The 12,979-nt window shown below is 43.7% G+C and overlaps 1 protein-coding gene across 1 annotated transcript in view; it reads left to right on the plus strand.

Moving 5' to 3' along the window:
- kdm6a (lysine (K)-specific demethylase 6A) overlaps positions 1-12,979 on the plus strand; it is a 94,110-nt gene that overhangs the window by 57,847 nt on the left and 23,284 nt on the right. The window contains exons 8-11 of the mRNA XM_034078307.2: positions 3,005-3,039; positions 5,441-5,534; positions 8,468-8,594; positions 12,622-12,720. Coding sequence (XP_033934198.1) covers positions 3,005-3,039; positions 5,441-5,534; positions 8,468-8,594; positions 12,622-12,720 — 355 coding nt within the window. The remainder of the gene's footprint in view (positions 1-3,004; positions 3,040-5,440; positions 5,535-8,467; positions 8,595-12,621; positions 12,721-12,979) is intronic.

The following is a 12,979-nucleotide window of genomic DNA, read 5'->3' on the forward strand; positions in this document are numbered from 1 at the left end:
TACTTACTCCTCTTCACCCCCTATGGCAGGGGTATTCAACTAAAATTCAACGAGGTCCAGTTAGAGAAAATGTCCCCATGCAAAGGTCCGGAACTTCAAAATGTCTAAGTTGCTTCATGAATTAGTGTGATATATATTGAAGTAGCTGTAGCTTTATCAACGTCTGCATGTAATCAACAGCTGACTAAACAGCTGAATAAAGTGTAGCAGCAGCTTGAGACTGACTTAACAGTTTCAGACGATTATAGAACATATCAGTCTTTACACATCATAACAATTGAACAGTTTTAAAGTGTCTCTTTCTTTCCCTCTTATATTGTAGTCCCTCACTCACTTTTTTTAACTCAGTGTGAGAATTGAGCTGGAGCTTGTCCTGCCAGGAGTTTGTAAATCTGGGCTGAAATGGAGTCAGGGCCATTCTCTCACACATACAGGTGCTCATTGGTTACAGTGATGCAAACACAGGTATGGTGAAAAAAGATATACCATCTGACAAAGGCCTGCGCTATAATGCTTCAATTAACTGGCTATTCTTTATAATATACTCGGATCAATAGGAGACAGAGAAGTTATAAATCAAGGGTTTTTATTATTATTTACAACAGGGGGGGGAACCTTTTTCCTTTACATTTTTACAACATCCTCCGGGGTCGTACAACTGATTGAACTCAACCTCTGATTAAAAAAACTAAAATCACAGCCCATTCATTTGGCCTTTCTTTCAGGCTGTGCAAAGAAAAAGCAACCAATCCAGATATCTCACCATGACTCACGCATGCATGCACGTGCACGATGTGGCGTGACCACCAACACAGAAAGATATGGACACAAGATGTGTGCAAATGTATTTAGTATCCTATCCATGTGGACATGATTTAAGTGGGGGGGACCTCACCTCCTCTAGGGGGGTACGGGGGCATGCTCCCCCGGGAAGATTTATTTTTAAATGTTGAAGTTAAAAGCATCAACCTGGTGCACTTTGAGAGCAACATTAAGAGATCTATGGAAACATCTCTCAACACCCAGATGAAACAGAACTGTAAGCAGATTTTTATTTTTGGATATTTTACAAATCACTCCCCTTTTAAACTCTATTCTTGTTATTTTTAACAACTTTTTTGTTGCTGTCATATAGTATTTTATACCTGTTTTTCATTTAGTCTCATTAATAACTATAATGATCATATCAAGGTGTGCCGTAACCTCACTGAGCTGAGGTTATTTGAGCCTCTCAGGAGAGAGCTCTCTTCCACCTGGTTGTAGAAAAGCTCTTTAAAGTCGTTAGCATAGCTAGCTAACCAGATGCTAACAACAGATCGCCACTGTGCTTACAACTAAAGACACAGCCACGCAAACACTGCGGCATGTGTACGGCTCCTTATGGGTACTGCAATAATAGGGCTGGAGCGGCGTTCCGGTGCTCTCTGTCAGCACTCCTTTCAGACGAGACATATACCACGTGAAGACACGTTACGCTCGTGTTGTGTTCATGAACCTGTCCTTGGCCAGGAAAAACAGGTACTCGCTTGTTTAATTATTTTTGCGGTCTAGATTTCTTCTTCTTTTTTGAAGTGAAAAGTTGTCCGTCAGTCGGACTGACCCCCCCCCCCCCCACCCCCAAACCGAAAACTCTTCGGTTCTCCACGAATTACACAAGTCACCCAAATCAGCGTTAAAAAAGTGGGAGGCGCCGAAAAATCCCCTATTAATGTATTGTTGCTGCCTTCTTGGCCAGGTCAGCATTGCAAATGAGATTCGATCTCAATGCTTTTATCTGGTTAAATAAAAATAGATAAATTGATTATAGCTCCGGGTCCGTATAGGTCGGCGTCTGGGTCCGTTTGTAAAGGTCTCCTGACTGTGTTACAGACTCTCATCCTGGTAGCGGTTACTCTGGATTCTGGGATGAATTATCATCTAATGATTTGTATGATGTTTTATTTATGTTAAAGGTCACTTTGAATGATTTTAACTGATCATAATGTAGAAAAACTAACATTTTAAATTCGGGACGGTTCTGGGAGGATGGTGAAACCGTTAGTGGAGAGCCCTGGGTGATGTAATGTCCGTCTTTCTTGACCTGTTTATCTCCTAATTTACACATGTATGTTATTTATTCTACAATGTGCACATTCTGTATTAAACTTCAAGACAAATATTTTGACAACTTATCTTTTTTATGGGACATTTTTACTCTTACTTCTTATGCTTATATACATTTCTTTATTTTTGTTATATTTTAGTCTAAATGGAGCGGCTTTAATATCCAGGATGCTTTAGAGCACATGAGTCAAACTCGAGGCCCGGGGGCCAAATCAGGCCCGTGGTGGATTTAATTTCGGCCGCAGGATAATTTCTAATTGCTATTAGATCTGGCCCGCCGGTATATTGCTCTCACACCTTCCCTCCATCCTGAGGGTCTCCTCCGCTCAGAGCCCAAACATTGATGACCTTGCCCCCAACATGAGACGCCAAGTGTCTGACCTAGCATCCCAGAGCAGCACACTGAGTTCAATGGATGCTTCCTTCTGCACTTCCTCTCAGGACAGCAGGGCATGTTTGGTTTCTCTCTGAGGGAATAGTTTATTGAAGCTGTTGTCGGCCTGTGGGGAAATGTACTCATAAGAAGTGACTCTGAGAAGCTGCAGATAGAGCCATGAGAAATGAAAGCAGCTGATTATTTAATGTTGCTTTTATAGGCAATCATTGAAGCTTTGTTAGTTCCAGGTTTAATATGTGCAATAAGTTCATTTCAATAAGTTCTGCAATAAACATTGAACCAGTCCGGCCCTCCACTAGCACCCTTTTTTTTTATTTTGGCCCACTGTGTGTTTGAGTCTGACCCCCCTGCTTTATTTATATTTTCTAAGACATGTTTACTCTTCCTACTTCTTGTGTTTTGATATATATTTGTATTTGTTATATTTGACTCTAAATGAACCAAATTCCCGCAGGATAAATAGGAGTGTTCTAATTCCTCTCTTTCTTCTGCTTCCCTCCACAGTCCAGTTCCACATTGCTCATTTGTATGAGATCCAGGTAAGCAATCCTTTTTTGACGCATTCTCTTTTCAACGGGGTGCAGTTTATTGTTGTAACACTCAACGAACAACCGTTATATCCAGTCTTTATTGCAAACCGCCCTTGAGGTTAAATCGGGGGGGAAATGTGCTCTTTTAGTATTTTTAAAAACAACATTAAAGGTCCCACGTCACGGCCATTTCCACTGATCACTGCTGAGTCGACTAGAATTATTTATATTGTTCCAAACTCGACTTGAGTGGAGCTGAAACCTGAAACACACAAGACTGACAGAAGAAGATCAAGTGTCTTAGTCCTTAGTCCTTAGTCCTTAGTCCTTAGTCCTTAGTCCTTATGCCTTAGTCCTTAGTCCTTAGTCCTTAGTCCTTAGTCCTTAGTCCTTAGTCCTTATGCCTTAGTCCTTAGTCCTTAGTCCTTAGTCCTTATGCCTTAGTCCTTATGCCTTATGCCTTAGTCCTTATGCCTTAGTCCTTATGCCTTAGTCCTTATGCCTTAGTCCTTATGCCTTAGTCCTTAGTCCTTAGTCCTTGGTCCTTGAGTGGAGTTCAGTTGATTTATATCTGGTCATATCCGTGTTTGTTGTCTGTCTGCAGGACGACCATTAGGCAGGAAGGAACCGCTCAGAGCCTCGTTTATGTGTCTGTGTTTACCCTGAGGTGTCTTTATGGTGGGCAGACAGGAAGGTGTGTGTGTGTGTGTGTGTGTGTGTGTGTGTGTGTGTGTGTGTGTGTGTGTGTGTGTGTGTGTGTGTGAGTGTGTGTGTGTGTGTGTGTGTGTGTGTGTGTGTGTGTGTGTGTGTGTGTGTGTGTGTGTGTGTGTGTGTGTGTGTGTGTGTGTGTGTGTGTGTGTGTGTGTGTGTGTGTGTGTGTGTGTGTGTGTGTGTGTGTGTGTGTGTCCTCCACAAACGGGTTCAGAACCAAGGTCAATAAGGTCGGAGAGTTAAAACAAACAGGCAGGAATCAGGTTTCCCCAAAACACAAAGCGCCGTGAAGACGTTCAGTCGTCTCCTTTAGACACTTGTTAGCAACCTCCCTTTTTAAATCCAACAGAACTTTAAAATCTCTTCAGCTTGTGTTCACACCACACTTTATGTTTCAGGCTAACAACACACACATTGAGAAAGCCTGAGGGGTGACCGAGCGCCATTTAGGACCCGTTTCTAATACGATGAACACACACACACACACACACACACACACACACACACACACACAGTCTACACATACAGTCTACACACACACACACACACACACACACACACACACACACACACACACACACACACACAGTCTACACACACACAGTACACACACACACACAGTCTACACACACACACACACACACACACACACACACACACACACACACATTGGGTTGTTTTCTTGCAGTTGTAAAGTGTAGGCCGTTTTCATTTTGGAAATGTGTGAACTACGGACAGAATGGTGTGACTGTATTAACTACTCTGGATATAAGTATCGAGGCAGCTAGACGGTTATTTTCACACACACGCTTTCCTCACCTCCAGACCACATCGGGTTTCAACACACAAAGCAACCTACCGACTGATTTCATGTCATAGAACAACATTTTAAAATCTCTTCAGCTTGTGTTAAACAGAAAACCTTTGACTCCAAGAGCACTGGACAGGAAGTGCTAACATGAATGAACGTGAACACAAAAGCACAAACTATAATGTCTGACCGCCGTCCGAGGAAATGAAGGATACGACTTGTGGTGCAACATTTTGGGAAACTTTGAATGGGAATGTTCAACCCTTTGCAAACCTAGATGATACACGACACGAATGACCTCCAACCAAGGGGAGGAGGGGGTGTTCCACACACACACACACACACACACACACACACACACACACACACACACACACACACACACACACACACACACACACACACACACACACACACACACACACACACACACACACACACTTAACCCTACCAGACGTGTTGAGTCTGGCCTGTCCTCTTCTTTGCTGACCCTCCCCTGTGTGTGTGTGTGTGTGTGTGTGTGTGTGTGTGTGTGTGTGTGTGTGTGTGTGTGTGTGTGTGTGTGTGTGTGTGTGTGTGTGTGTGTGTGTGTGTGTGTGTGTGTGGTGTGTGTGTGTGTGTGTGTGTGTGTGTGTGTGTGTGTGTGTGTGTGTGTGTGTGTGTGTGTGTGTGTGTGTGTGTGTGTGTGTGTGTGTGTGTGTGTGTGTGTGTGTGTGTGTGTGTGTGTGTGTGTGTGTGTGTGTGTGTGTGTGTGTGATTACGAGTGTGAGGAGGTCTTAAGTCTCTTTGTGTCTGTCCAGAAGGAACCATAAAACCCTGACCCGGCTGTCTGGCTCTAAACTCCGCGTCTCTTCTGGTTTTGCTTGTTCCACTCTTTCCTCTCTGCAGAAGAAATACAGAGCGGCGAAAGAAGCGTATGAAAGTCTCTTGCAGACGGAGAACCTTCCTGCACAGGTGAAGGCGACCTCTCTGCAACAACTGGGTGAGTTTCCTCCACTCTTATTGGCTAATACTCTCCTCTAATACTCTCCTCTGCACATGTGGAACTGTGTGTGTGTGTGATGCGTAATACTGTTGGACCGTTTAGGGAGGAATCGCATTATGCGGAGTTATGGTCGTCACGTTGTTCAATGGAGATTTATTTCCACTTAGTTTTCTGCCACTTTGTGTGTGTGTGTGTGTGTGTGTGTGTGGCAATCAGAGCATTGTTTTCTGCTGTTCCCTTCCCCCACACTGTGCAGACACACACACAAGTACTCAAGTGCAAAATGATGTTGTGTTTGTGAGTTAACTCGTGAATATTTTTGCTATTATATATGATGCTACAGAAACATGTTATTTTGCGATTATGTTTTCTGTGATTCAACAAGTAGTAAAATATCTGCGTAGCCTCACGCGTATCCATGCAGGCGTTAAACGCTGGGTATTGACATTCAGACGTGAGCTGCACAGCATTCGAGTTTTGATTTAAATGTTTGAATGTAAATAAATGAAATGAACAAATACTTTGTTAGTACTAAGAAGGCGTTCGTGGCGTTCCCGTAGCAACGGAGGGTTGATTTGCCTTTTTGTTTTTTCTCTTCACAATCCAACTGTCCGGAATGAAAAGACAGCATATTTCTTGCGTTGTCTTTCAGCCTTTAAACTTGCTTTCAGCTACCTTTTTGATTTCATGATGCACGCTGCAGAGGAAGTGTCAGACACGTCTTTATTCAGAGCAACAGTCGGGCGCTTTTGGGGCGGAAAGTAGCTTTTCAGAGTCACACACATGTAATCCCCGAGATCTACAGTTCTGTGTTTTTATTGTGTTGCATTGCGAGAGCCATTTTGTACCTGTTTTCAAATATGATGAAGCTCCGTTTAATTGTTTGTCAGAGGTTCCTTTCTTGCCGTTTCCATATTGGAAATGTGTGAAATTAAGACCGAACGTTTTGCTTTTGTGTGAATGTATTGTATGTACACACACACACACACACACACACACACACACACACACACACACACACACACACACACACACACACACACACACACATTTTCCTGTGCAAACGCCAGAGAGGTTTCCATGTGTGTAGATGCCGCCCCTCCCTCTCCTCTCCCGCTCGCTCCCATTTCTAACAATCATTCCCAGTCTAGTTTGCAGAGGTTGTCATGGCGACCTGTGTAGCTTGCCACAGGTGTAAAGGAGAATAAATGGCGGGGGGTGTGTTTTTGTGCTGTAAATTGCCCGTTGCTGCACAGTGTGTGTTTTTCTGCACCCGTAGTAGAGGAGGGAGGAGTTGTTTGGAAAGGCTGGATCGTAGGAGAGCTTTGAAGTGTGTGTCTCTGTGTGTGTGTGTGTGTGTGTGTGTGTGTGTGTGTGTGTGTGTGTGTGTGTGTGTGTGTGTGTGTGTGTGTGTGTGTGTGTGTGTGTGTGTGTGTGTGTGTGTGTGTGTGTGTGTGTGTGTGTGTGTGTGTGTGTGTGTGTGTGTGTGTGTGTGTGTGGAACTCCCCCTCCTCCCTTTGGTTGGAGAGCTGTACGAGGTTATTTGTGTTGTTTATCAGTCAAATCTAGGTGAACATTTCCATTTATTCCCATTGAAAGTTTCCACCTTGAGTATTTCCAAATGTTGCACCACACGTCTTATCTTTTGTTTCCGCAGAGTTATGGTTTACTGAATGTGTTTTTGGTTGTCTGCTTGAAATAAGGTCTGTGGTTACTACAAGCTGAAGAGATTTAGTTCCACGATATATATAAAATATGTCAGTAAATACCCCACTGGTGAATTTTAAACAGCGGTTGCTAACGAGTGTCAAAATGAGACGACTAAACGCCATCACGCCCAACATTAGCCGCCTTTAGCTTAGCGGTGGTGACGTGAAGTCATGTGACCGTGCTGTAGTTCCTTTATAGCCCAACATTAGCCTCCTTTAGCTTAGCGGTGGTGACGTGAAGTCATGTGACCGTGCTGTAGTTCCTTTATAGCCCAACATTAGCCTCCTTTAGCTTAGCGGTGGTGACGTGAAGTCATGTGACCGTGCTGTAGTTCCTTTATAGCCCAACATTAGCCTCCTTTAGCTTAGCGGTGGTGACGTGAAGTCATGTGACCGTGCTGTAGTTCCTTTATATCCCAACATTAGCCTCCTTTAGCTTAGCGGTGGTGACGTGAAGTCATGTGACCGTGCTGTAGTTCCTTTATAGCCCAACATTAGCCTCCTTTAGCTTAGCGGTGGTGACGTGAAGTCATGTGCCCGTGCTGTAGTTCCTTTGTAGCCCATCATTAGCCTCCTTTAGCTTAGCGGTGGTGACGTGAAGTCATGTGACCGTGCTGTAGTTCCTTTGTAGCCCATCATTAGCCTCCTTTAGCTTAGCGGTGGTGACGTGAAGTCATGTGACCGTGCTGTAGTTCCTTTGTAGACCAACATTAGCCACCTTTAGCTTAGCGGTGGTGACGTGAAGTCATGTGACCGTGCTGTAGTTCCTTTGTAGCCCATCATTAGCCTCCTTTAGCTTAGCGGTGGTGACGTGAAGTCATGTGACCGTGCTGTAGTTCCTTTATAGCCCAACATTAGCCTCCTTTAGCTTAGCGGTGGTGACGTGAAGTCATGTGACCGTGCTGTAGTTCCTTTGTAGCCCATCATTAGCCTCCTTTAGCTTAGCGGTGGTGACGTGAAGTCATGTGCCCGTGCTGTGGTTCCTTTATAGCCCAACGTTAGCTTAAGTGGTGTTAATACGTGGAGATTATTCTGCGTGTAATTGGCTTTTTGTGGAGGGAATCAGGGATGTGCTCACTTCAGTGTAAAATAGTACATATCTGCACCACTCTACATCTTCTGCTCCGTACACCGGTGCCACTTTAGGTGCAGGAGCAAAGCCAGAAGTCATGTAAGAAGTGTTTGATTATATCCATGTCTTCCTTGCCTCTGCTCCTGCAGGCTGGATGCATCACACGGTGGAGACGCTGGGGGATAAAGGCACCAAGGACAGCTATGCCATCCAGTGTCTGCAGAAGTCTCTAGAAGCAGACCCAAACTCCGGACAGTCCTGGTACTTTCTCGGCAGGTAAGGACAAACACGGGTACGATACGATTATACTTTAAAGTAGGGCTGTGCGATTATGGCAAAAAATCATAATCACGATTATTTGGGTCAATAATTGATATCACGATTATTTTGACGATTATTCATTGACCATTTATTGAACTTTAAAACAAATAATATTTTACCAATAAACAAGATCAACAAATATGTTGGAGTGCACTTCCAAAACCATACTAAACATATATTATTAATATGATAAATAAAAATAAATTAGACCAAAATAAATTAAATCAAATATGATGCAGTGCACTGTCACAACCTGCTGAAAACTCCTTAACATATAGCCAACATGTTGGTAAAACATATTCAACATATATCAGTTAAACGTTGAAGGCTGGCCAACCCTCATGGTCCAGAAGTAACAGGAAATAAATGTTGAACTACAATTTAAGACCAAATTAAAATGTTTAGGCCACCATGGCAAATGCTGGTAGGGCTTCTCATGTCATCTCTTAAAGATGCAAGAAACACCAGCCTGTTGACATGGTCTGGTTTCAGAGATGAGCGCAGGCAGGTGACAAGCCACCTGTACTGAAGACCCTCAGCCACGCCCGACACAGGGGGTGACGCCGGCCAATCACAAAGCTTTGATGCGTTCAAGTGCATTATTCTGGCACAGGAAGATTATGTTATCGGACATTAACGATAAACAGAATATTGTTGTTCTATTTTTAGACACATCTCGCGATCGACTGGTTGGGCACCCCTCGGCTAGACCATGGGTCTGTTGTGGTAGCAAAGTAGTCAGCTGAAGCCACATCTCTCTCAACTTCCCCACGGCATGTGTCACATAGTGCAGGCAGCGCAGACCTGCTGAAATAATACCGAGGCGGCATCGCGTAACGCTTGTCCAACGTGTTGACAAGTTGCTTGAAGCCCTGGTTGCTAACAGTGCTAACTGGGCACATATCTTTAGCGATGGGAAATGTAAAAAAGGCAAAGTACTTGCAAATAGTGGAAATAGTTTTAGCCTTCTTTTTAACGAGTTGCTGCTCTTGTTCTGACATCTTCGCTCGCGCTGAACACTCACAACACATGTCACTCCCACGTGGCCGAGTGGGCTTTTAGGGAGCGGCGAAAGCGCACCCAGCAAAATGTTCAGATCAAGTCTGAAATGTGACTTGCATCACAGCAGCTCCATGTGTTTTATTGAGAGGACAGACTGGAGCACAAAGGATGCTTCAGTCTGACTGTATTCAATCTCCATTAGATGGTAGCAGTTCATATTCTCTGTCAGAGCATGCTTTGGGTCCCAGATGATGTTGTTGGACAGCCTCTCAGGCTATTATGGTCTGCTGAGTCAGAACGTCTCTGACAGGGGGACCAACAATCTTTGAGCAGATTTGTAACAGGTGGAGCAGTTTTAGAATAGACAACAAAAAGTGTGTGTGTGTGTGTGTTTTACCTACCATCTGCCACTGATCATATCTTGGCCATAGGAGCTGTTATTGGTGTTCAGTGATTGCTTTCAGCCAAACACAAGTTCTCCTTTTCCAGCGCCGTCTGAATCTGGTTTCTCCCGAGGGTTAAATAACAGACTGAATGCATTGGAGCGGATAAACACAAACCATGCTGTCCCTCGAGGCTACATCCTGGTTATTAAAACGCTGCATGACAGTGTCGTGTTTTCCCCTTTTGACGCTGCACAGTTACGTGTAGTATTACCCTTTGTTCAGGCACCCCACCTTGAGCGATGGGTTATGAATGTGTTGTCTGTCAGAAGCCAAGAAGAAATCTATTAGGTTTCTAAATGAGACTACTACAGCTTTAAGATGTCCGTTTATTTTTAACTTGCACATATGTGTCTCCATGTAACGTTCAAGGCCACTTTCTTCATTACTGTTACGTTCCCTTGTAGATCTAGGGGTACCAAGGGAAGTAGCGACACATAAGACAGCCGGAGAGGAAACTGAATGCTGAAGGAGTTTAAGTGAGGTTTTAATTAGAAAATAAGTAAGGCGGCTCACCAGCCAAATTACAAAACAAGAATACAATAAACATCACACAGCTATGCTGGGTCGCACACAGAGACATGCTGCACACACGCAGCCAGACGAGAAGGAGAGGAAGAAGGGCCTCACTGCCGTCCTCCTCCGGGCCTATATGGAAGCCCTGATTGTCAATTAGGATCACCTGGGGAGAGGCTGCACCTGGGGACAATCAGAGGGAGAGAGAGGAAAACACACACACACGACCACACACACACACACACACACACACTACGGCACGTAACAATTACCATGAAACGTTTTTTTTTTTTCAATATCGTGCAGCATAAAAAAAATACAGGAATTGAAGTAAAGACAGTTTTTTCCTTTCTTGAACTGTAATGCTACAATTGGTATTTTTCTAACTATATTTAACCGGATGAAGGATTTTAGCCACGGACGTCTGGATCTTAAGTTATCACAGCAACGAGCTGAGCTAGCTCGGTTAGCAGCGCCGAACTGGAGGAACACATGAAACCTTTTTACCTTTAATCACGGGGGCCGTTTGCTCTGGAGATTTGATTGGTGGTTTGCTGTCACTCACTCAAGTTCCCCTGACATGAGAGCCGCACGAGTTTTCCTTTTGAAGCAAGCAGCAAAATAATTGTAACATGACGTGTTTGAGTTCATTTTCCTACTTAATATCGCAAGTCCTAAACAAAAAAAACTTTAAAAATCGCACGTCCTGCGTTGTGAATATATCGCAATTATCGTCACGACATGATATATCTGCACGATATATCATGTCGTGACGATAATCGCGATATATTCACAACTAATTGGAAGAATAGATCGTTTCTTTAAATGTCTGTATGAGCCCAGTAAAGACACTATTTTAGTGATAGTGTTAAATGGTGATAGGATATTGTGTGATATCGACTGCAGGCCCATGAATTTAAGACTTAATGATATTAGATCATGTCTTGAATTGATATAAAATCGTCATTACATGTCACGCTTTTATCCAAAGTGACTTTCATAGAGTGGCAAAAAAGTATTTAGTCAGCCAACAATTGTGCAAGTTCTCCCACTTAAAAAGATGAGGCCTGTAATGTTCATCCTAGGTACACTTCAACTCTGAGAGACAGAATGGGGGAAAGAATCCAGGAAATCACATTGTAGGATTTTTAATGAATTAATTGGTAAATTCCTCGGTAAAATAAGTATTTGGTCACCTACAAACAAACAAGTATGTATCGTGAGATTTTGAGTGACAACCTCCTTCCATCAGCAAGGGCATTGAAGATGAAACGTGGCTGGGTCTTTCAGCATGACAATGATCCCAAACACACCGCCCGGGCAACGAAGGAGTGGCTTCGTAAGAAGCATTTCGAGGTCCTGGAGTGGCCTAGCCAGTCTCCAGATCTCAACCCCATAGAAAATCTTGCATCTGCATGGAGGAATGGGCCAACATACCAGCAACAGTGAAAACCCTGTGAAGACTTGCAGAAAACGTTTGACCTCTGTCATTGCCAACAAAGGGTATATAACAAAGCATTGAGATTAACTTTTGTTATTGACCAAATACTTATTTTCCACCATAATTTGCAAATGAATTCTTTAAAAATGTGATTTTCTGGATTTTCTTTTCTCATTCTGTCTCTCATAGTTGAGGTGTACCTAGGATGAACATTACAGGCCTCTCGTCTTTTTAAGTGGGAGAACTTGCACAATTGGTGGCTGACTAAATACTTGTTTGCCCCACTGTACATACTCAATACTGTGGGCAATCCCCACAGGAGCAATTTGGGGTGAAGTGTCTTCAGGGACACAACAACATGCTGACTGCAGTGGGACTCGAACTTGCTACCCCCTGATTTGAAGTCCAGCACTGAGCCACAGCCTCCCTGAAGTCATCAATTGTATTGTGTCTATTTTTTACTGCAGTGAGAGTTGCCAAATAAATGTCGTCTCATATCCTCTACTCAACTGCATTGCATTTTCACATGCAAGCGTTACTATGCTTTTGTATATCTAAAGTGTTGTTTCTCTCCCTCCAGGTGCTACTCCAGTATAGGGAAGGTGCAGGATGCCTTCATCTCTTACCGTCAGTCCATCGATAAGTCAGAGGCCAGCGCTGACACCTGGTGCTCCATAGGGTAAGAACACGTAACAAGTTTATTTTATAGTATATGTATTGGCGCATTTCCACTGCAGGGCCTCGCACGGCTTAGTACGGTATAGTTAGGCCTTGGTAGGCCAGGCTCACTTTATGCTGCGTTTCCATTACAGTTTAGTAGCTGGGGCAGTAACTATAGTAACGCAGTGTAGGCGGAGCACAAAACCAACATCAGCCGTTAGCTGTTAGCCCTCAGAGCTCACAGCTCCTCGTATCTGTTCAGAAACTAGAAGTGAAAC

The sequence above is a fragment of the Pseudochaenichthys georgianus genome, unplaced genomic scaffold (genome assembly GCF_902827115.2).
Source record: "Pseudochaenichthys georgianus unplaced genomic scaffold, fPseGeo1.2 scaffold_410_arrow_ctg1, whole genome shotgun sequence".
In the NCBI taxonomy this organism is placed as follows: Eukaryota; Metazoa; Chordata; class Actinopteri; order Perciformes; family Channichthyidae; genus Pseudochaenichthys; species Pseudochaenichthys georgianus.